A 23902-nucleotide genomic window follows, 5' to 3' on the forward strand; every position below is an offset into this window, starting at 1 on the left:
TCAAGAAAAAGAAAAATTTACTGGCAGCAACACATTAAAATTTTTTATTGCGATAATTTTTTAAATTAATGTCTTCGGAGATAATAAGGTATGATGGATTGCTTTAGGTGCTATAAAGTATGACTGTAAAGACAAATTTATTCTGTCCAATAGACAAATAAGGATTATATGAAGAAAGGTATCTTTATAATTATTTTACTAATAATTATAAGATTAAAATGATTGTTTTCTGCTTTTAAGATTTACTGGATTTATTGCATATTGTATAGCATGTTAACTATAAGAAAAATGCTTATTAACTTTAATTCATAATTGATTTCAAATATTTTCGAGAATAAAGTCACGAATCAAAAGATTTAGGTAAATTCTTCAATTAGTTTATGTACTTTATATAAAAGTATAGATTTAGTTTTTGTACAATAATTTATGTAAATTGAATTTTTGTATTTTGTCAATTTGTTTATTTTAATTTCTACTTTTAAAATTGTTAAATTTAATTGTATATTGAAGTGACATTTTGATTAAGTTGATGTGATATTTAAATTTAAGTGTTAGAGATTAAATTCAACAAATTGATAAAATACGTGATACTTAAATTTAAATATGTTAAAATTAGAGACTAAAATCAACACATTGACAAAGTACAAGGATTCGATTTACACAAATAGACTAAATTCATACTTTTTGTAGAGTATAACTAAAAGATTTAAAAGAGAATTTTGCCAAGAAAAAAAATCATAGAGACCAGAGAAACTTCCCCATTCTCAACTGTTTGGGAACAGTACCACGTTAATCCCTTCATGTGATCAAACCTTCTCCAAAAGAATTTCATCGTACGAGGCATCAGCGTGAGCCGCTTGCACAACATCAAGCATTTATACGTGCCCTCGACTCTTTTCCATAAATCCCTGAAGCATCCGCTTACGCTCTACGCCATCATCCCGTTGAATGAGATGCTGCTTATGGTATATATATGCCTGCAGATTGCAAAACCACAAGTTATGTTTCCTTTTCCTACACCAAAACACAAAGATCAAAACGAAGCCAAAGTCAGGCGAAACGAGGAATCCGTCTTCAACTATGGATCACGTAATGCGTGCTACCTCTGGGGCTCATTTCTCCGGTTTGCGGCCCGACGGTATTGTTTCGTCGCAGCTGACCGTACCACAACCCGCTGAATATAATGCTCCCAAACAACCTTTTGTCATCGGTATATATAATATCAACTAATCCCTACGCTTGAAATTGATTTTTTTTTTCCCTCTTGTCCTGTTTTGTGGTTTTGTTTTAATGCATGAAGGTTTGGTAACTTGATGTGGTTGCTGAGAAAACAAGGGGAAAATTTTTTGTGAAAGAAGAAATTTTATTAATTTCAAAAACTTGTATGTCATAATAAATCTTGAATTAGGTAGATAAATGACGATTAGTGACATGAAAGGAGGGAAAAAGAGCAGTACATTTACACTGGACTACTCCAAATAACAAAAGCCTTATCAAGAGAAAATCAAGCCCCTGAACCAACAGAGACCTATCCCATTCATCTAATAGTCAATAAATCTTTATCTAGATGTACCAATTACTAACAAATTTGCCAAAACATACACGAAACCACACAAGGACAGAAAGACACCCAAAAACGCAACAAGATAATTACACAAAGAAAACTATAACCCAAGCATACTGCCATGACTAAAAGCATCCAGATTTCGCTCCACCCCCAAGATAAGACTTCGGTTGACGTTCCTTGGCCTGAGCATATCAATTTAGGAATCATTCCCTATCTCAAAAGCCCGGGTAGCATTCATGCATCCATCTTCTAGCAGGCAGCCTGGTTCAATTCCTTGAAACTTCTCCATGCAAAACATCACTCGTTGGCAACTTTCGGTTGATTCTCATGTGTTTTCTCATTAGCCAAACAAAGCAATAGGAGAAATGGGAATGCTGGATGTGGTGAAAAATCTCAATTTTTATTTTATGTTTCTAAATGATTTAATTGTTATTAAAAAAAAATGAGCAGGAGTCTCTGGAGGAACTGCATCGGGCAAAACAACGGTGTGCGACAAGATCATACACCAACTTCATGACCATAGAGTTGTACTTGTCAATCAGGTGTCTAAATGGAATCTGTAGCATAAGTAATTTATTGATTTCGTACAACGGGCTTAGGCTTAGTTTGGCATTGTAGTTGGTTTTGAAAACTGTGGTCTGCGAAATTAGCCAACCCAATGCCAAGCTCACCCTTAGTCACTTCTTATTTCCTGGGATTTAGGATTTATTAAGGATTGAGAAACAAATATTGGAAAGTTCAACTCTTTTGATTTTAAATATCGTAGGATTCATTCTACCGTGGATTGACAGATGAGGAAGTGAAGCTTGTCCATAAATTTAATTTTGATCATCCTGGTAAGTTGCTATATATTGATTCAGCAGTTTGTCTTCTACTTGTTGCACTGATTCATACTTTATATAGACCTAAGTCCTTTGGTGATTTTTCTATAGATGCATTTGATACAGAACAAATGTTGGAATGTATTTGCAAGCTTAAATCTGGTCAATCTGTTCATCTTCCAATATATGATTTCAAGCAGCATCGGCGTCGCTCTGACAGTTTCAGACAGGTAATTTCATTCTAATATATATCATATGTTAGGATTGTTGTCCTTGCAAAACATATTTGTTGATTCGGTTAATCGACTGTCTGCTAACAAGCATTACACTGTGGAGTGCAGAAATTATTAACATTTTCCCATGGATTTCTATCTGAGATTCTAAGCCCAAAATCATGATACATTCCCTATCATTTCAAAGTAACACATCAGTCTGGCTATATCCAATAGATCAGACGTAATAGTTGCAGTTTCACCTGATCCTAGTAGCTAGCTCATGCCTTGAAGAAACTTCAATTAGGCCATGTCCAACCACTTTCTTGATTGTTGATGCCTTGAATCAATAGTAGTTCTTTTGGTAACTCAATTTTGATATGAAGAAGCCTTATAGTATTTTTTTTTTCTCTTTTTGGTGGCTAATTTTGTCAGGTCAATGCATCTGAGGTCATAATCTTGGAGGGGATATTGATACTTCATGATCAACGTGTTCGTCACTTGATGAATATGAAGATCTTTGTTGATGCTGGTCTCTTTCTTCTATGGAATCAAAACTTTGGAATTGTTAAAGTCCACTGGATGATTTCATGTTTAACTGTCAGTTTCTAGTATAACTATGGTATAGGGGCAAAAAGATGTAACTAAAAAATTAGAAAATTCCTGAAAATTAGCTAGACACACTTTAATGAACTATGCCAGTGGCAACTAATAAAACTGATTTCATCTGATCAGTTCTTTTACAATAAACTTCTCAATGCTGCTACATTCTAGCGCTCAAAGACTATATTCTCATGATAAAAAGTAGCTGAATATGTATAACCTTTGTTGTTCTGTCTATAACTCAGACATTGCATCTGTTATCAAGACTTTGTGTCCAGCATAATCTTCTTTCTTATAAATTTCAGTGAGTTCTGGTCTTTTTTTCTGTTCCACAGTCCCTTATTGATCTTATGCTTCATGTAGATGCTGATGTGAGGCTTGCCCGCAGAATAAATCGTGACACTGTTGAGAGGGGCAGAACTTTACAATCTGTTCTTGAACAGGCAAGTATGTAGCTTGTTATGATTTAAGATATTGAGAGTTGAAACTGGTAAGTATAAAGTATCTGGCAGCATAGGAAATTTAAAGACAAAGAACTTATTAACTTCAAAAACAAATAGCTTTGAGAACACACTAAGAGAACCATCCTTTTTTAGGTCATCTCTATCATCCTTATAGACAATCAAAATCTTTGAGTACTTTACTTCATTTTGCAGTATGCAAAATTTGTGAAACCAGCTTTTGATGATTTTATTCTGCCATCAAAAAAGTATGCGGATGTTATCATACCCCGTGGTGGTGAGAATCATGTAGCAATTGATTTGATTGTGCAACATATTGGTACAAAGCTTGGTCAGCACAACCTCTGCAAAATATATCCCAACCTGAATGTGATTCAGTCAACATTCCAGGTATTGATTATAAACAAAGCCATTCTTATCATCATTGGTATCTTCTTCTTCTGAGACTATGGGCTAGTTCATGCAAGGAGTAAGAGACAAATTAAGATTTACATGATGTAAAAGGCGTTTGATTGTGCATTTGCTTGCTATTTGAGTGCAACCAAAAATGATGCTTCATCATATTTTCTTATTGCTTTTATCTAACGCTTCGACATGCTTGCAGATTAGGGGTATGCACACTCTTATTCGTGACAGAGATACAAATAAAAACGATTTTGCTTTTTATTCAGACCGGCTAATCCGACTGGTATGTTCTGCTATTGAATTGCAGTAAAAGAAAAGATTTGTTCCGTTTGTATCAGAATTTAATTCTAAGCATGAGGTTGTGAATTGTCAAGTTTCAGGTGGTGGAGCATGGGCTCGGATACCTGCCATTCACTGAGAAACAAGTGATCACACCTACAGGTGTTTCTTGAATGAAACAGCCACAAGTTGACTCGTTATCTGGGCTCGGAACCCTGAAAGCTAATAGATATTTTTATTTTATTCTCTTTTGTGGCGCTAGCAGGAAAACTACGTTTCTTTTTGTATTGTAATATTGAATTGAGGTGCAAAATTTGGGTATGTCTATTGTGCTGTCCCAGGATCGGTATACGCTGGAGTTGATTTCTGCAAGAAACTGTGTGGAGTATCCATTGTTCGCAGGTGAGGCAAAATCCCAGTATTGTATTACGAATCTGATATTCTCTCCAAGATGTTCGTTTCTTATAACTTCATTCCCTTAAGCTATGATTTGCAGTGGTGAAAGCATGGAGAACGCACTGCGAGCTTGCTGCAAAGGAATCAGAATAGGGAAAATCCTCATCCACCGTGAAGGTGATAAAGGAAAACAGGTGATGTTTATGTGTAGAATTGGAATACGTCCATACTTTCTCCTTGCTTTCAGAAAGCATCCTGGATAAAAAAAAAAGTAAGGTCTCACTGGAAATTTGGCATCTGCTACTTTGGGTTGGGCAGCTTATATATGAGAAGCTTCCCATAGATATTTCTCAAAGGCATGTACTGCTTCTGGATCCTGTTCTCGCAACAGGTAAAGCAAAATTTCTAGCCTTCAATAAGCAGCATTACCGTTGTGATCATCATCAGAGAGAAGGGTGACAAAAGGAGGCCGTCCATCTTTTCTTTTTTCAGGTTACTCTGCCAAGCAAGCCATCCAACTTCTCCTAGAGAAGGGTGTTCCAGAGTCCCAGATAATATTTCTTAACCTGGTCTCTGTGAGTTTCCTTCAATGCCTGGTTTCTTGATTTTGGAAATTTAACCTCAAAATGGATTCATGGAGCTGTTTAACCACTAAATTTCAGGCACCGGAGGGAATACATTGTGTCTGCAGACAGTTCCCGTCTGTAAAAATTGTCACGTCAGAGATAGATGTTGCGTTGAATGAAGAACTCCGAGTTATACCAGGGCTGGGTGAGTTTGGTGATCGATACTTCGGTGCAGATAATTATTCATTGCCGATTGAAGACTGACCTGTTGTGATCATTTAAAAGTTAAAACGAAAATTATCTAAAGATTATGAATTGTCACCTTAAAACTTTTATTGATGATATTGGTAGCATTTGATACTAGACAATGAAACACAATAAGATGATTGCAAAATCAAAGAGAACAATTTGGTCGAACCATGCGCTGCTTTGTTTCCGAGTATTTTTCCAACCATGCAAATGTGTTTCAGATGCAGCATCGACAGGCTTATCTAAAAGAAGACTCTTCAAAATTAAAAGAAATCTGCTAGCATTACTTATTGATGAATTCTGACAAGCACGAAAAAGAATCACTATAAATATATTCACAGCGTCCTCTCTTTCTTTTTATGGGATGTTCAATAACTTAAATACAAAAAACATGCTCTTCGTGCTGGCATTAAGGAGATGGGGAACAAAACGAAAGCAGTGCAACCAAGCCAGAAGTTTGGTAGGTTTCACTCCCTTAATACCGACCATCCCCGAGCTGGCCTGAGAAACATAACTTAAAACCTATACTTCCATTACACAGACAAAATAGCTCCCCACTGAGCCCCCCACAGACCACAGCACAGAAAATTACTTGCATACAGGCTTTAGGAGAAGAGCAGAAAATTTTGGAAGAAAAGAACCATTTGTACAAAAAGCCTTCACATGAAGTAGCTGAGAGCCTTCTTTCTTCTTGAACCACCCTCACCATAGAGCTCATTCCATTGAAGCAGCTCAGTCATGTTTACAGACTCAGATGATACACTGGCACATACCTGTTTAAATATGAATTTAAGTAGCTTAATCAATACAACTTTTGTTTTTTCTTTTTTTGTTTTAAGGAAAAAAAAAAAAAGCCATCCAACTTCTATTTTTCAATTACCCGCTCATGAGCATATTTAAAGTCCTCCATGTTTAGAGGACGTATATCAGCACTCCCACTCAAAGGCGGTGGAGGTTTGCCCTCTGCTAGAGCAGCAGCTCGTTCCTGCCATAGATTTTGAAACTATTAGAAACCCATTGGCATTATGCAAATAGAGATATGATTACTTGAATAACTTTCTCTTTTCTAAAGATAGATTCCCTACAACTATCCTTGTTATTTTACTTCTCATCTCTATTTCAGTAAATTAAAAAGAATAAAAAAAAACAGATATTTACAGTCCCTTTGAACAAAATAAATCAGTCTACAAAGACATAATTAAGTCTTGGCAGACAACATTTGCATAACAATTGGAAGCCAGTCACTTGAGCTATAAACTTAGGAATTAGATTCATTCATACACTTGGCTAGGTCACATCAGGGATTAGTGCTTTGATTAGGGAATGCATGATTATGAATAATCTACCCGCATAACAGGGTCAATGCAACATCAAACATCACAATTGCAATTCTGACTACTAGGATCAACTCATTCCATCTAGCTATGGTCATTAATCCTAACTTCATGAAGCCATCATCATTAGATTGACAAATTTACCAGTAGAGCCCAAAGCCTTCCATATGAAAGAGTAAACAACCTATTCATTGGCCAGAATACCTACCTTTTTCTCCTTTTCCAGAATCTCTTTAATTGGACGGTGTGCAGCAGTCACACATAGATTCTGCAATATAACAGAGTAAACAAACAGTCACCTAAAAAAGTCCAAGAGAAATTTCATTGGAAGTAGGAAAAGTGAAGTAAATGAAACCTTCAAGTCGCTCCCAGAATATCCATCTGTCATACTCGCAACAGCATCAAAATCAACCTCAGGAGACAAGTCCTCTTTTGCAAGAATAACCTTTAGTATCTTTGCTCTATTTGCAGCATCTGGCAAATTTACCATCAATCTGCCAAAATTACCAAACTATTAGTAGATGCTCTCAAACTACCAGTGCATCAAACTGGAGTAAGCTGGTGCTGTGTGCCAATGTATAGCTTATGTACAAGAGTTGGACCGCAGTCAGAAGGATCTATTTGGGTTATCAATGACATATTACAATAGTAATTTTTGAAATAGTGAAGCTAAAGGCCTTTCCATACTGCATTTTTCTACTAAAAATGTTAGATCACATCTGGAAGAAATGCTTTCTGGAAGGAAAGTAGGCAGTGGTGTTCTCACAGTTTGTGTTGATGGGAAGAAAAAAGGAACAAAGGAAATGGGCATTGCTTGCTTTTTTTGTTTCTTTTTTCCTCCAAAGGAAGCCAAAAATACTTTACCTACGGGGCAGCCTTCTAATGACAGCCTCATCAAGGTCAAAAGGCCTATTTGTGGCTGCAAGTACAAGAACCCGTTCTGTGTCTTTTGTACGTAGGCCATCCCAGTTCACCATAAATTCATTTTTCATCTTACGCATGGCTTCATGCTCCCCTGGATTTTCTCTCCGGCCCAACATGCTATCAACCTATAAGTCACAGCAGACATGAAAGGAAAATTACAATGCGTAAACCCAAATTGCGAATACCAATTGAGGATCACAAATAACTAACCTCATCAACAAATACGACACTAGGAGCAATTTTACTGGCTAGGGAAAAAACAGCTTTAACATATTTCTCACCCTCACCAAACCACTGCAGCAAAATATATATATATATAAATTTTGAGTAAAATATTAAACCATAGCAAAGCCAAATCAGTTAAAAGAAACAACAGAATTGACCTTTGATGTGATGCTTGACATGGATATATTGATGAAGTTTGCACCAGCTTCCGTAGCCACAGCCTTTGCCAGCATAGTCTTCCCAGTTCCAGGAGGTCCAAATAAGAGTATGCCCTTGCAAGGCTGTTTACATAAAAGTTAAGAATGAGAACAATCCTCGAAAAGTAAGAGAATAAAACAGGAAGGTTTGGGGGGGGGGCGCAAAAAGTGGGGGTTGAAAGAAAGGGAAAGAGAATTACAAAAAATAGAAACAAATCATATTGCAAATGAACATATGACCAGCAAAAATTTTAAATGAAACAGATCATTGCTATATATTAGATAACCTTGGTCAGTTGCCCCTTGCAAAAGAGTTCAGGCCTCTGTAAAGGAAGCATAACCAACTCTTTTAATGTATCCTTCACATTTTCAAGAGCCCCAATGTCATCAAAGGTAACTCCAATGTCACTGGGTGGAATGACATCAGCTAAAAGCCTTTTCTCAAATTCATTTTCTGTTACAACATCCTGAAATCAGCAAAACAACCACAAAGAAGATTAATGGTTGGATACTTATTCAAAGAATACACTATAATTTTAGGAAACAGAATACACAATTGAGACTTGGTATAATGTCTCTCATTTTGCGGGAAGGCACGACAAGGACCTTAAGTGACTTCTTCAAGCTTTTAGATTCATTCTGGATAGCCTGTAAGATTCCAATGCCGTACTGGATGCTGCCAGAATCGCAATTGCATTATAATTTTGTTTCCCAACTGACGATTAACCATTCAGCAAAAAATTTTGAAAAAGAAATGAGAATATTATCTATTAGGTACCTCTCACAAGACAAAACAAGCCTTGAGTCAGCATCAGCTTCAGGATTCTGCATTAGATGATGACTTAGAGCCCATCCAACTACCTTCTCAGCACCTGCAATGGATACCAAAAAAATAAATTTTGGGGGACGTAATTATTGGCAATTATGGAGATGAAGATATGTCGAAGGAAAACTTACTTTCATTTGAAAGGCTTTGATCCTTGATGCACAAAGTTTCAAGCCCTTCACATTCCATCCCACTCCGACTTAAAATCTACATAGAAAAATGAAAAATATAACATTAATAATCATTTTCCAAATACCACATCTATAACCATAGCATGTGGAGAGAGTTATCCAACATTCCATAAGCTCAAATTTTAGAATCAATTAAGATGAAGCCAAAGAGTAATTTAACCCGCGTCCTGGTAATAACAAAGTAATCACATGCTCTAATTCGTTAGGAGGCTTAATGCTAAGTGCCAGGGGAGGTCAGGAGGCAGGGAGAAAATCATGAAGCCAAGAACCTAAAGAGCAACACCTCCCAAAGGGTGAAAACATCAATAATCTCATCTTTCACTCACAGTTCAATTTCTCCAAATATAAGCCTTTGGAAATCCATAAAGTACACTCTCAAAACAACTTCATTTCTACACATGCCTAATTTTCAGTAATTAAATTGGCAGCTTTCTCAGAAACCAATCTAACAGATGACCAAGTAGATCCTGAATACAGCATATGAGAGACTATGAACCACTTGCTATGGGATGTAGTTACTTTCAGGAGCCATCAAGTCTTTTCCCTGTTGTTTTTCCACCTAAAACACCAGAAAATTAACAGAGAAGAGCCATCCCAATATTACCAAGCTCCTGTCAGTGAGAAGAACATATAAAGCCATCGACCATGGGAAGCAAAACACCTTACAAAAAAACCCCCCAATGGCAAACCCCCTTGGGTAATTACTCCCTCAAGATGTCAGAAAACTTTGTAAATGATTTGATGTCAATATATTACCCCCGATACAGCATCCAATACGAAAAATACACTTGTCATCACCCCTGGAACAACAGTAAACTTCATACAGAATTTGGAGAAGGCACATCCACTGATTCCAAATCCTAATCTTAACCACAAGTAAATTTATTCCAGTGTAAATTTCAAAGTGCAAGGTACACCACATCATACTGCAAGACAACAACATAATGGACATACATGTATAATAAAAATGTGCCAAGAAAAAAGATCCTCTAACCGTAATATTGTCTCTATGACATAATATCTAGGTGACTCGCCAGGGAAGTTCTCCCATGCAATTGTGCCATCCTTGATAGCAATATAAGATTTTCAAAACTCCACAACAACTTATCTGAAGAAAACTAAAAAGTTTCACCGGACCTAAACTCCCAAATAGAAGATAAAAGCAACATAAACCAATCTTTAGCATTTAAAGACCAGAAAAAAGGATAATAGAAAAAGGTATACTAACAGTTTGCAGTAGATTCAGATTCCCCTTCATTTTCAGAGTTTCAGCATCACAATCCAATTGATGCTTCCAAGATGCAAGCAGGGCTTCATCCTGCAATGGTACATAAGCTTCAATATGTTCCATTTGAAACACACATAGAGACAGTGCAACAAACACAATCTATCATCTTTGATACAACATTTGAACCTGTGGCATGTGAATGGTCACTTTATTTGGAAAAAGCTTAGTCAAAAGTTTTGTTGCCTTTGGAACTTCCTTCCCCCTGTCATGCAACCTTCCAAAACTATCCTGAAAATATCAAAAGAGAACAAACATCAGACCGCTGTAAATCATGAATAACCAAATAGTCTCTAAAGGAGGTATAGTGTACAGGCAAGTGCATGTGTGTATGGGAGGTAAAGCATATTTGCATAGGAGACGAAAGCTTTTGGTGACAGGAGGAAAGGCAAATTTTCTTAGTATATGAACAGCTGCTCCAGCATCTTTACAACATAACTAAAACTGAAACTAGTACTATAGATAAAAGAGCTCAATTAAATATTAAACTGAACATCCTTAATTGATCCCAAATTCAATTCAGAAGGACACCCAACACCAAGAACAACATATTACCTATATGCTCCAAATCAAGTTCTCGCAAGAGAATTCTCAAGAACATTGAACTTACCATTTCCAGTTACATGCCATGCAATGAAAAATATTCAATCAAGAATTTATCAACAAGAAAAGGCTCAGATAACTTTTACTCAAGCATTTCTATGGCAACATCAAAGAAAGAAAATATCAACATCTTTCACCATCTATACCTACCAAATTGGTAAAAATACTCAGTTATACAGGAAATGAATTGTACAGTCAATAATCAATGCATAATTTGTTACCCAATAATTGTTCACCAGCAACACTTAAAACAAATGTCATCACACATCTATTTATGCTACATATATCATTGTCAAAATCCAGACTTATGACCTTTTAATTCCAAGAAAAGCACAGTGAAGCAAGAAGTCAAATACTGTACAATAGTATACAATTAATTTATCCAAGAAAACCACAGGCTGGGGGCAGGGGGGGGGGGGGGTGGGGAGGGATCATATATCAATGAATGAAAATGCCAGTTTTATCTAGCAAAGCCCTTTGAACATTATACTAAGCACTGAGACAATATACTTTAAGCATAAGGTTTAGGGGATGGGAAAAGCTTTTTGTCCATTGGGTCATGCAAACCAGCCATCAGAGAAAAAGATAAAAGATAAATTACATAAGCATCAAAATCAAAAATACATTTACAAAATTACTCTAGAGAGTTTCATGTGTTAAAGAATATGAGACTGATGCAAGCATTTCCCATTACAAACTAATAAAAAGCTTGAAAAGGATGAAAACGTAAAGAATTATTGATACGCAAACACCTTGCAACCCCTTCATTCCGAAAAGCACCCACAGTCAACGGCAGTTACAAAAGTAAATAAGACAAATATAACCATCCATAGGGCCATAACTTAGGCAACCCCTACTAGAGTGAGAGAGAGAGAGAGAGAGAGAATCTGCAAAAAATAAAATCATTACCGGAAATGCCAAGTCAAGGAGAGCAGTTTGACTGCCACCAAATTTTGTGAAAAGCAAACCACCAGGATGTGACTGCAAGGATAAAATACCATAGGGTAAGGTATTCTTAGATCTTTTAACATTTAAATGAGATCAACCCATATTACTCTAGAGTCCAAGGTGAAACCAACCGATAATGAAAAAATGGTTCACAATGTTTTGAGATAGTAGATCACCCCCAAACTAAAGAAATATGATATTTAACGCCTAATGCTATTTGAAACATGGATCATAGATCATACTAAACTTGGGGTAGGCTTATACAAGTTATAGAGATTGCTGAGAAAACAGCTAAAAGTCAATAAGCAGTTACACTACAGAACAGCATTTCTTTGGTCATTGACACTACTAACGTCCTCTTTGCATCAATCTACCACTGAAATTCTCTGCTTTTTGCAATTTTGTTTCCAATTCTCTCTGATATTGATTTTCTCTTACTTTTATTTATCTTTCACAACCCCAAAACACGGTGAATTCATTTAGCCTAATGTATCAAAAGACAGAGCACAAGAACAAGTCTTAAAAGATAACAAGAAAAACACGTGTACCTTCTCCTTACGATTGTCAGTATGAGTATGTGAACCAATTACAATGACATTATCAGGAAGCTTTTCAAGTCTGCATTTAAATGTAGTATAAGAGTCTGTATTTCCTGCAAGAGACTTCTCAGCATCTTTCATAAACAAAATAAAAGGAGAAGTTCTGCTCTCACTGTATACAGCCTGATAAAAGATCAGATTAAGTCAATAAGAAACCAAAGAATGGAAGCAGACCACATAGCTAGACAGGTATCATATGCTTATTCAAAAATAAAGAAATATATACCTCAAACAATGTGTTAATGAGTAATCTATCTAAATCCTCTGTGCTTGAGTTCTCCAAACGAAGATCAGACACTAGAGAGCAAGAACAAGAGAGACAGAGCTTTAATAATCTGCAATAAAAAAAGTTTAAACATAAACACAAAACATTGAGGGATGTATAAGACATTACCATTGCAGAAAAATCCATGGCCACCCTCGCAAATATTTCCAAGGTCAACGCCATCAGGTACAGGCTTATCAAACCTTACACCAATTTTTGAGAAAGGATTGTCCTCAAAGAGTAAGACAACCTTCCCACGAACCCCATTAGGCGGGCCTCTGTAGATTGAATTGGTAAAGAAAAAATTAGAGCATGGTGATAGAGAAATACCTTGTCACAATAAGAACCACAAAAAGATAGATGGTAAGAGCATGTGAGAAATAGAATACAGATAAGAAAACTATATGGCTGGCCATATTCAGTGAGTTGAGATAAAGTGGAAGGGCTATTCCACTTTTAGCCTTAAAAGAGACAAGTAGAAGGGCACTTAAGTCACAACATATCACTAAAACTTGTTAGATTGGTTTCAATTAATTTAAAAATGTGCAGAACAGTCTGAAAGCAAGTTTTCACACAGCTATTCTTTAATTCTCATAAATTATTTCATTAAGAATGGCTGCTGAGGACCACAACATATCACTAAAACTTGTTAGATTGGTTTCAATTAATTTAAAAACACGCAGAACAGGCTTTAAAAGCAATTTTCACAGCTATTCTTTGATTCTCATCAGATGATTTCATTGAGAATAGGCTGCTGAGGACCACACAGACATTGAAAGTTATCAATTTAGCAAGAAAAGTAAGGGTGCGTTTGCTTCACAAGAAGGAATAGAGTAAGAATGGAATAGTCATTTCGTACGAATAGAATAAGAGATGAATAGCTATTATATAGTTTGGTTCATGGGAATGAAATAAGACAAGAGTTCCTATTGAATAGTTTTAGGAATAAAGGAATAATTGATAAATGACAAAAAAAATTTTTTTATTATAATAGTTCATTTTTTAATTAAAATATTTATTATTTAATAATTTATTAAAAATATTAATAAATTATTATTTAAATGTTAAACGATTATTTATTTTAATTTACAAAATATTAATATTTTATATTTCATTTAAGATATTAATAATTTAAAATTAAAATATTTATTTTATTATTTTATTTTATTCATTATTTTTAAAATGTTAAAATACAAAAAAAATTATAATTAAAATTATAATTTAATTTTTAAATTTAAAATATTAACTTTTTATAATTTATAATTAAAACTTAAACCTTTTTATTTTATATTCATTTTAATTTTTCTTTTAATTTTATATTCATTTTAATTTAGTGAGAGAATGAGAGAAGCACTTAGGCAGAGATTGAAAGAAATTTTAAAAAATAAATAAATTGCATTTTATATATTATAGAAATTCTTAAAATTAATAAAGGACATTTTTGTCTACTAATTTTTTACTCTATTCCTTACCTCTTGAAATAATCAATACAAAGGGGACTTTGGTATTAGCTATTCTCTCATCTCCTTGAATGTCCATTCTAAGAAATGATCATTCCTTCCAACCTAATAAAGTGTTAAACAAGAATTACGAATAGGGGAGAAATGGCTATTCCATTCCTCCAATCAAACATATTGTAAAGGTACATTTGGTTTGTGGAATGGAATAGAATGGAATAAGATAATTATTCTACAAGAATAGAATATGGAAGGAATAAAATAGAAAAATTATTATGTAGTTTGGTTCATAGAATAAAATAGGGTAAGAATTGCTATTATAACTTTCTTAATGTTTGATTGGTAAGAATACCTTTGGAATAATTGATAAAATAACAAAACTACCCTTTATTATAATAAAATTTATTTTAATCAAAAACAAAAATAAATTCTATTTTCATTAAATATCAATAAATTATTATTAAATAATTAATATAAATTTTTTAAATTTCTAATTTATTATTAAATTAGTTATATGATTGTTTATTTTAATTATTTGAATTTTTTTCTATTTGCATTTTTTATTTTTTAATCTTTTAATTTCTATTTTCATTAAACATCAATAATTTATTATTAAATTATTAATATAAATTTTTATTTCAATTTCTTTTTATTTTTTCTTCACTTTCATTTTTCCTTTTTTCTTCATTTTCTTCTGTTCTTTCCTTTTCTCATATCTGTTGCCAACAATCGGAGAAATAGCCGGTGAAGTTGGAGCACCAATCTAGCGCTAGCTGTGGCTGGCATTGACCGCAGCCAAATCTGGCCATTGAAGCACCGATTTGGCCAATGGCGTCGCCAGATCAGGTGCTTCCTGCATCCAGATCGACGCTCCAACGGCCAGTTCTGCCTGCAACCAGCGCCAGATCAACACTCCAACATCGCTGTGGTTTCTCTGATAACCAACAACGGAGAACTTGGCAATGACGACAGCGGAGGACGGCGGTGGCTATGGGGGAGGACGGCAGCAAGCTTAGACAGAAGGGGTGAGAGGTAGATCAAGAAGAGAAAAAGAAAAGGAGAAATAGAGGAAAAAAAACCTTTCAAAGGGTTAGGGTTGTAATTATTTCTATGAAATACAAACATTTTCGTCCAATAATATTTTTACCTATTCCATCAGCCATGAAATGATTAATAACAAGGGGAGAGGGGAATGACTAAGCCCTTTTTTGGGAACAGCCATTCCAAAGAATGGCAATTCCCAACGGTAAAAAGCCACCAAACAAATGCAACACTATTCTGAAGGAATAAAGGGAGAATGGCTTAGCCATTCCCCTCTACCAAACATGCATAATTCATTTGGATGCTTAAATGAGAAGAGAAGATATGCAGAATTCAAGCCACCTTTTGAAACTCTCCAAAAAGAGTAGAGAGAGGTTGCAGTACCTAGGTGAAGACACTGCAGAATATAGACCACCTGAAGTTGAATTCATAAATTTTACTCTGTCACCTGCAAGTTCCATGTTAGGACAATAGTCACAAAAGTAAAAATCCAAATAATAACCTTAAACAATAAAACTTCTGAAATGTCAAAAACACGAGAACCTACTTTAAAAAGTCTTTCAAGAAAGCGTAAATACCTATTTTAAACATTTGATTCTTAGATGACCCAGATGAGGAGGGCATGGTATCAGCTTCTGTCTTCGGTTGAGATTCAGGCCCACAAGAAGGGGCAGCCACAGGGCTTGACGTTTCAGCTTCAACAGTTGGAGTCAAACTCTTGGCCAAATCAGTAGGTCCAGGACTCTGTTTGGTGCAGGTGCAGGATTTTTCTGCATTGACTCCATCCTTCAGCAGCTCAGCTTCCTTTGAAGACAAACCCTACAAGATATTTATAATTGACAATTCACCAACTTATGAGCCGTTAGTATCTTGACTTGTCAAGCAATAATATGCTAACAATGAAATTGGACAATGACAGACATAAATATGCAATAATCTCAACAATCAACTATCTCATAAAAATAAAGATCTCTTACACCCAAAAAAGAATGGCTATCAAAAATGAGCAATTTGGTCCCAAAATAATTAGCAAGTGCCTTTGTCAGCATCTCCTGGTATATCTCAGACCCTGCATATACATTTGAAGGAAAAAGTTCAAGTGTCCAGTTTAAAGCTACTAATACAAGCAACACATCTTTGTATTGACATAAAAATAACAAAATTTACTCACACACCTGCAGGACCAGAAAGTAAAATCCGTGGATTCACAGTAGTTAGCTCTGAAGTATACTTCGCATGTTCTTTGTGCTTGAGGTGTATAAATGAAGCTGCTATCAGCACATTTTTCGTATTTTCACTGGTAAAATAGAAATTCACTAATTATTGAAGCACCATTGAATAGAAATAAATAACCAAACAATTCCCATCACTTCCATTCATTTGGGGGAAGAAAACATTAAGAATGCACAGAAGAAAAGATAGCATAAGCTTCAATAGCTAAACTAACATATGAACAGTGTAAGATCTGCATAAAGTCAGAACATCGCTAGGATACTTCCAACATCTATCTGACCAAACCTTTCACGTGTCAATCTTGAATTACTACTCATCTCAGGTTAAATTAAACACCCTGTGCCAGAATCACAAGTTATTGTATCATCATATACCTATGGTTACAAATTACTAAAGAATAGGTAATCAAAGTGCCTAATTTACTTGTTTCTTGTCCTTTCCTTTGTTAACAGCCTCTCATGCTCAATAACAGAGTTCCTTTTCTAGATTCAGACCAAATCATGATTCAGTAACTAATATACCTTCTATCCACTCTAGCATTCAAAGTCAGTGAGCACTGCAATACTTTTCTCATCCACTCCTTCCCATCTTCATTCCTTTCTCTTGAATTATCTTTCATTTTCTTAACATCACAATTCCCTATTAACTTGGTTCTTTTCCCTTCCTCTTCCATTTTCCTTTCAGCATTAGTTGAAGTTAGGAGCCCCAGATCCCTGAACATATAGTCTATCAAAACCTTGTCTAACATACATTCAAGTGGCTCTTCACTCTACATACTCTAACTCCTAATATAGAAATCTTAAACCCAGTTTCCTTCATGGGTAGAAAAATGACTTTCGTTTGAAATTTAAGCTTTCAACCTTAAATAGCCAGATCAGGTACAATGGTAGGAAAACTGCTCTTATCCCAGCTACATTCCAGTTCTAAAATAACAAATATATGTTTTCAGTTCTTTTTTTACTGCTGAAAACATAAAGTGCAGGCACTCGAGAAACCATAAATAGAAAGAGAGTCATTTATTCATGAGTACAACCAGTAGGCTTTCTCAATGGCCCTATGCATATTGAAAAAGGCTAGTTGCAAGACAACCTACATTTCAAATTATCTTTCCAAACCCTTGGACTTGGATTCTGGAAAATAACAGAATTTACCGACACAAAACAAAGAAATGGCTGCCAAAACACCGTTCTAGTAATAATATACTTGCCAGAAACTTTAAGAAATGATGTCAAATTAAAAACTAAATGTTATAATTGCACAAGCCAGGATTTTAGTAGGTATGACAACATTAAGAGAAAGCAAGCAAGGCACTTAACAGCAAATCATGTCCAGGAGTTCTGAATTATACCAGCATGGGCGGGAGACAGTGATAAAGGAAGAGAAGTTTAAGAGAAATCTGAGTTACATTTGCAAGATTTCTTTAATAAAAAAGAGACAGTTTATGCGGTTGTATTATACCTTAAATAATATGGAAAGTTATCAAATGACACTTCTAAATTTCTGCCATCAAGAATTCCTGCATGAATGTCCTCTTTGAACACTGCACAGCGGAGTGACATACTTGATGTTGATGCTGGCTGTGAATCCCTCGCCCACTCGTTTCTTTCGTCCAATACCTGTTTACAGATACTTTTGCTCAATTTCAGATTACAACTAGTTGATGGAGCAAACATCCTCAAGAAAGGCCTTAGCAAATCATTCACCCCAGAGAGTTTTACATTGCCTGCCTCTATGCTGGAGTCGTGGTTGCAATCAAGAGGAAGATTCTTGTTGAGTGCTCCAACCTCAGCAGCTTTATCACTCCCTATATTTGCAGTTGAATTTCCTTCCAAGCCATCAAGATCAACATCCGCAGCATCATGAACGACAGAATGAGTAGGCACCTCAGCCACCTGGTGGATCTTACTGCTGGCTTGAGAAGGAGATTTCCAGCGGGATAAATCTGGCCTCAGACTTGAAAGTGATGCCAATATGGTAGCCCCAGTAACAGCTGATGTATCCCCTGACCTCCTCTCAAGTTGCAGAAACTTTCCTACAGTATTCTGGACCTCAGCACCTTTAACTGCAACCTCAGTCATGAGTTGCTGAAATATCTAGATCAAGAGAAATTAAATTAAGGAGATAACAAAAATAAGCAGACACAGAAACACATAACCAGTAACACAGAAGAGAACAAGCACAATTAAATCACTCAACAAAAAAGAGATGGACTTTAATGAATTGCTCTCAAACCCAAAAAAAGGATACATAAGCATGATTCCCCATTGAACCGAAGACCACCTCATCACCCGAGTTAAGCGCACAACTGGTATTCTTCTTCACCACTGTCCCATTAACTTGCACTGATCCCTTGCTCCCAGTGCTTTCTAGCATGGCTACTGCACTGCCTTCTTGCTGATCATGTCGACAAATAATGAGTATCATACTGCATGTACATATTAAGGAGTTTATCTCCACAAAATAAAATAAAAACAATGGCTGCCCAAACAAAAAGAAAAATGAGGATAAAGAAAAATAGAAAACCCTAAATCCAAAGAGCTAATGCATCGAAAAGACCATGACAAAACACCAACCAATAAGAGAACACAGGATCATACAGTAGCATCAAATCCCTCTCATATGCATAAGCATTCTTAATTTTGCATCAATCCAATAAAAGCAACATATTGAATGTAAAATTTAGGTGATACCTGTGTGTGTTTTATCTTGCAAAGCATTGCACTAATTGCCTGGTCCTTCAATTGGAAATTGCAGTGTTTACTCGAGCCAATTGTGAAATTTGATGTGCAAATGGGAACATTAGGATTCTGCAGTTCACAGAAAATGCTTCGAAACTCAGAATCAAGACTACCACTAGTTCAGATATCTAAAATTTACTCTACATAAAATGCTTAAATATACAGAGAGAAGACTCTTATCCAAAAGAGAATTTGCAAGTACAGTGCTTTTAATGTCAACCACCAAGCAAACAAAGACTAACTACTGGAAAGATATTTTGATAAAGCGAGGCTTGAAATTACCTGCGCAAATTGCGACAAAAGCCTGCACCAAGGTGTAGAAGTCTCAAAATTTGGATTCTGTTTCTGGCAAATACTCCATGTAGAGAATGAACTCCTCCCCTTGTCCAAAACAATCGGTGCAGAACCTTTAAAACAACAAGCAAATCCAATTCAGTAAAAATGACAATCATGAAATCAAAAAATCTAAAAGAAAAAAAAGCTCAAGAAAAGCAATTTCAAATCCAAACTTGCTCAAACGACACTCAAATTCAAGAAATGGAAAGAAAAAAGTAAAATAACTATAAAAATCCAAAAACTAAAAGTGACAGTAAAAAATATGACACATCTCAAAACTCAAATGCAAATCCAAATTCACTTAAATGAAATTCAAATAACAAAAAACTTGACAATCATTGAGAGCTCAAAACAACAACTAACCATCGGCGATCGGTGCTGTAACGGGGACAACGGCCGATGACGTCTCGCCCTTCCCGAGGTTCAAGCCGTCTCCGGCGATCGGAGCATCGCCGTTCCCGCAATCTCCAGGATCCACGGCGGGCGACGTGCACATTTCTTTGGAACTCTCCGCAGCCGGCATCGGGTTCTCCGCATTTTCCACCTGAAAAAAACTCCGCTAAAAAGTCAATACCTAATCACTCAAATCCCGCTACTCTCAAAACCCCAAAAAAAAATCATATTCGGATGCGTTTTATGCTGACACCTTTTGCCGTTTTGGAGACGGAGGCTTATCCTCAGAAGAACAAGATCTCTTACTTTTACTACCCGAGAGAGATCCACTTCGTCTCGTTGAAACCATGACTCTCTGGTTTCCAAGTTTCGTTTTTTTAATTTCCTTGTCTTTTTTTCTGTTTTTTCTTCTCTCTGTACAACACTATATAGGAGAGAGATTGAAAGATTGAGTTATAAAATTTTTTAGGGGATTATATTTATTTGACGATTTTTGTTTTACTTTCTATAAATAAATAATTAAAAGATTTTGGTGGACGGAATTTTAACGTCCCGTCTCGAAGCTTTTGACCAGAGTAGAGCAATAGGATACGGTATTAGAGTCTGGATTTAGCGGCGTAAGATAGCGGGTGGTTTAGTTGTTGGAGTTCGGTCATTGCTGTGAAGGTTAGGGCGGGTGTAAGTTAACAAAAAAAAGCTTTGTTTCGGTTCTGTATGTGCTCAACGGTTATACAGCCGGATTATTATTTTTTTTTTTGTGTTTTATATTTTGATCTTTTGATTAGTTTTATTTACGTGGAGAGGGTGTTTTGTCTTTAAGCAAATCAGGAAAGTGGACTTATTTTGCCCCAATCAATTTGGCTTTCAACCCTAATCCTAAAGTCTAAACTAATCCAAGATTAAGTACGGATAAGTTGGGGACAAAGCCCCATGTTCACTCCAATGTGGCAATTGCGTGTTTCCATCCCATTTTACCTTGGTATACTTTATAACAAAAATAATATACATATTTACGTTCCTTGTTTTCGTGATTAATTAAAGTAGTGTGTTAATTTAAAAAAATTAAATAAAGCATAAAAGACGTGGACATAAGCAATGCTAATGATTTGAGTTATAATACTCTTTTTATCACCAATATTAATATAAATCATTATACGAAAAAAAGAATGATGCTAATTATAACAACTTTACCAAAAGAAAAAGAATAATGATAAGATCGTGTTATTTAATCTTAGTACCTAATATGTTGATGATGTGCCAGATTTCATAGGCATTCCATTTTGTTGCGCATCAAGTCAAGTCAATGATTGAAGCCAAGTTGTTTAAAGACTTCGTTCGGTAAAATTAAAATAATTCTAAAAAAATTTCAATTTTTTGATCGTTTGGAAATAAGAATATTTTATAAATGTATTACAGGTTTCAACGAAAAAATTTATATTGATCAACATAAAAAGTCTTACGTTAAAAAAAATCAAAAAATATATTTTATTTATTTTATTCTCTCCTTAAAATCGATCTTGTAAAATAATAAAATATTATTATTTTCTTTTTTAATTTATTATTCTTTTTTCAAGAGAACATCATTAATTATCTTTATTCAATCATTTTACATGGATTGTATCATTATAATTATTTTTACAAAAATACTCTAATATTTAAGATAATACCTAGTAATTAAAGTCAATTAAGGAAAATTTTCATAAAAAATAAAAAATAAGTTTTTCACGTATGAAACCCCTTATCTATTTTTACTAGAAATGATAATAGATACTTTGTTACAAGATACTCATAAATACTCAACTCGATTATATAGAGTTAGAATACTTTATAATTAGGTTTGAGTAAAGTTCAGATAGTAATTTCATTACATATCTGATTTTGGTAGGATTGGTACCACCCTTTGGGTATCCAATACCCAAATCTAATAATGTTTTTTTTTTTTAATTTCATATAATTAAAGAAAACTCATATTGTTAATTAAATTAAATAATAAAATTATAATAATTATTTAACTTGTAATATCTTTGAATACATATACTTTATATATTGTATTAATTTATAAGGAATATTCTTCCAAAAAACATTTATGAGGAATATAATTATTATATATATATTTTAAGTATATATATTTTAAATATAGACATATTTACTTTCAATTTTGTATTAATGTTATAAAAGTTATAATTTATAAAATCATTAATTATAATATATATACCTTTATTTATATAAATTTATAAAATATATACCAAATTGTGAGATTATAATAGTTTTGGAATCTAGCTATTTTTTTAATTTTATGGATAAATCCATATAGTTAACTAAATTTGTAATGTTTAAATTGTTGTTTGAATATTTGTTTTTGGTTATTTAAGTTTATATTTGAGATGTTTATTTTTTATTATTTAAATTTAAATTTTGTTGTTTGTGTGTTTTTATAAATTTAATTATCTATGAATAATAGGGAATATGGATGAAAATATTATTGTATATAGATACAAATATAGATTTGGGTTAGGGTATTCATGAAGAGCATTTTAAAATTTTTTCACATAATTAGATTTTTAAATGGGTTCAAGTAATTATCAAGTCGTGTATATGTATTAGGGTTCAAGTTAAAATAATAAATTTAAAAAATATTTAAATAATTATAAGATTCGAGTATCTCATTTATTAATTGGTTCAAGTACATCAAAATTAACAGGTATCCTATCCCTATAAAAGGTATTATAGTCATTTTATATCTTTAACAGGTGCTTTTTTATATTTTGTTATCAATTGATGGAAAACATGTGTTTATCTACTTTTTGATATTTTAATTTTTTTATTATACTTTTTAACAACATATCATTGTTATCTGTATCTCACAATCACTCATATTTTTTCAATTTTAATGAAATTGTCTAATCAATTTTATTTATCTTTTTTCTTCTCACTCAATTCTCAAGACTTCTATAACATACTTAAAAGGAAGCCCCTTTGAGGCTTCCTCCTTTACTCACATAGAAGGTATAAAAAAAAAATAAAAGAAAAGAGAGATAAAAAGAAAAAAAAAAGATAAAAAGAGACCCATGTGCAACGCACGGCCCATAGTCTAGTTCCCTTAAAAACAACCACCATTTCCTCTAACCAAAATCTTATGTTTTCGTGCCCTTCTCCCTCCCTTTCCTTCCTTCACTTTTTTCTTCCTCTCTTTTTAGAACTTTTTTCTTCTTTCAGTTATTTATTTTCTTACTTTGAAATCACAAAACAAAAAGTAAAAGGTGAGTGAAAAAAAAAAATACTCTAAACAAGTTTTAAAAGAATAAAAAATTTATTCCTATTATCTTCATTGTCATGAAATTCATACAAATCAAATTAATAGAGCTGAATTTCTTACTTTCAAAACTGATTATCTTTGGTAATTAACTTTCTCAAGTGATTATAAACTCTACAAACATTACACGTAAGATACAAATATTGAGATAACTTAAAATAACGAAAATAGCTTAATTTTAATTTATAATTAATTCTATCTTCTACTATTTTAAATTTATGCACAAAATTTTTAAAATCAACTATTTATAAAATTTCACAAATCTGCTGCATAGTGCAAGTACTTTTCTAGTTTTTTTAATTTTTAATTTATGATTTATTCACTTAACGAACTAAGCAGTGTAATAATATGATTATAAATAAATAAATAAATAAGTTAAATATTATTTATAAATAAAATTTTTAATATTAGAAAAATATTTTGAATATCTTACAT

At 34.0% G+C, this 23902-nt stretch overlaps 2 protein-coding genes across 7 annotated transcripts; one reads left to right on the forward strand and one right to left on the reverse strand.

Annotated features, from left to right (window-relative positions):
• Window positions 1-702: 702 nt before the first annotated feature.
• LOC18605085 (uridine/cytidine kinase UKL1, chloroplastic-like) lies at window positions 703-5718 on the forward strand. 2 transcript variants are annotated; one of them, XM_088804190.1, is made up of 14 exons: window positions 703-1210; window positions 2018-2109; window positions 2334-2403; window positions 2500-2618; window positions 3036-3132; window positions 3567-3646; window positions 3860-4054; window positions 4269-4352; window positions 4444-4510; window positions 4690-4750; window positions 4845-4938; window positions 5063-5135; window positions 5237-5319; window positions 5407-5718. In XM_088804190.1, the coding sequence occupies exons 1-14, from the start codon at window positions 949-951 to the stop codon at window positions 5572-5574; spliced, it is 1545 nt and encodes a 514-aa protein (XP_088660316.1). In that variant the 5' UTR covers window positions 703-948; the 3' UTR covers window positions 5575-5718. The 2 variants fall into 2 exon arrangements, with proteins under 2 accessions (XP_088660316.1, XP_017973284.2); XM_018117795.2 differs by having other exon boundaries at window positions 704-1210; window positions 4450-4510.
• A 104-nt stretch (window positions 5719-5822) lies between these two features.
• On the reverse strand, window positions 5823-20614 carry LOC18605086 (P-loop containing nucleoside triphosphate hydrolases superfamily protein). Of its 5 annotated transcripts, none has more exons than XM_018117793.2 (28): window positions 20408-20614; window positions 20125-20305; window positions 19708-19832; window positions 19378-19494; window positions 18935-19081; window positions 18415-18780; window positions 18146-18303; window positions 16630-16751; window positions 16432-16523; window positions 16033-16273; window positions 15839-15902; window positions 13086-13234; window positions 12918-12988; window positions 12641-12814; window positions 12054-12125; window positions 10671-10772; window positions 10485-10574; window positions 9197-9272; window positions 9018-9111; window positions 8846-8915; window positions 8527-8706; window positions 8201-8323; window positions 8028-8111; window positions 7758-7942; window positions 7249-7387; window positions 7102-7161; window positions 6440-6544; window positions 5823-6332 (listed from the first exon to the last, which is right to left on the reverse strand). In XM_018117793.2, the coding sequence occupies exons 1-28, from the start codon at window positions 20501-20503 to the stop codon at window positions 6219-6221; spliced, it is 3597 nt and encodes a 1198-aa protein (XP_017973282.2). In that variant the 5' UTR covers window positions 20504-20614; the 3' UTR covers window positions 5823-6218. The 5 variants fall into 5 exon arrangements, with proteins under 5 accessions (XP_017973282.2, XP_017973281.2, XP_007037954.3 ...); XM_018117792.2 differs by having other exon boundaries at window positions 18391-18780; XM_007037892.3 differs by having other exon boundaries at window positions 18406-18780; window positions 20408-20613.
• Window positions 20615-23902: the final 3288 nt, after the last annotated feature.

This window comes from Theobroma cacao, chromosome 3, assembly GCF_053813885.1.
Source record: "Theobroma cacao isolate CCN51 chromosome 3, ASM5381388v1, whole genome shotgun sequence".
NCBI lineage: Eukaryota > Viridiplantae > Streptophyta > Magnoliopsida > Malvales > Malvaceae > Theobroma > Theobroma cacao.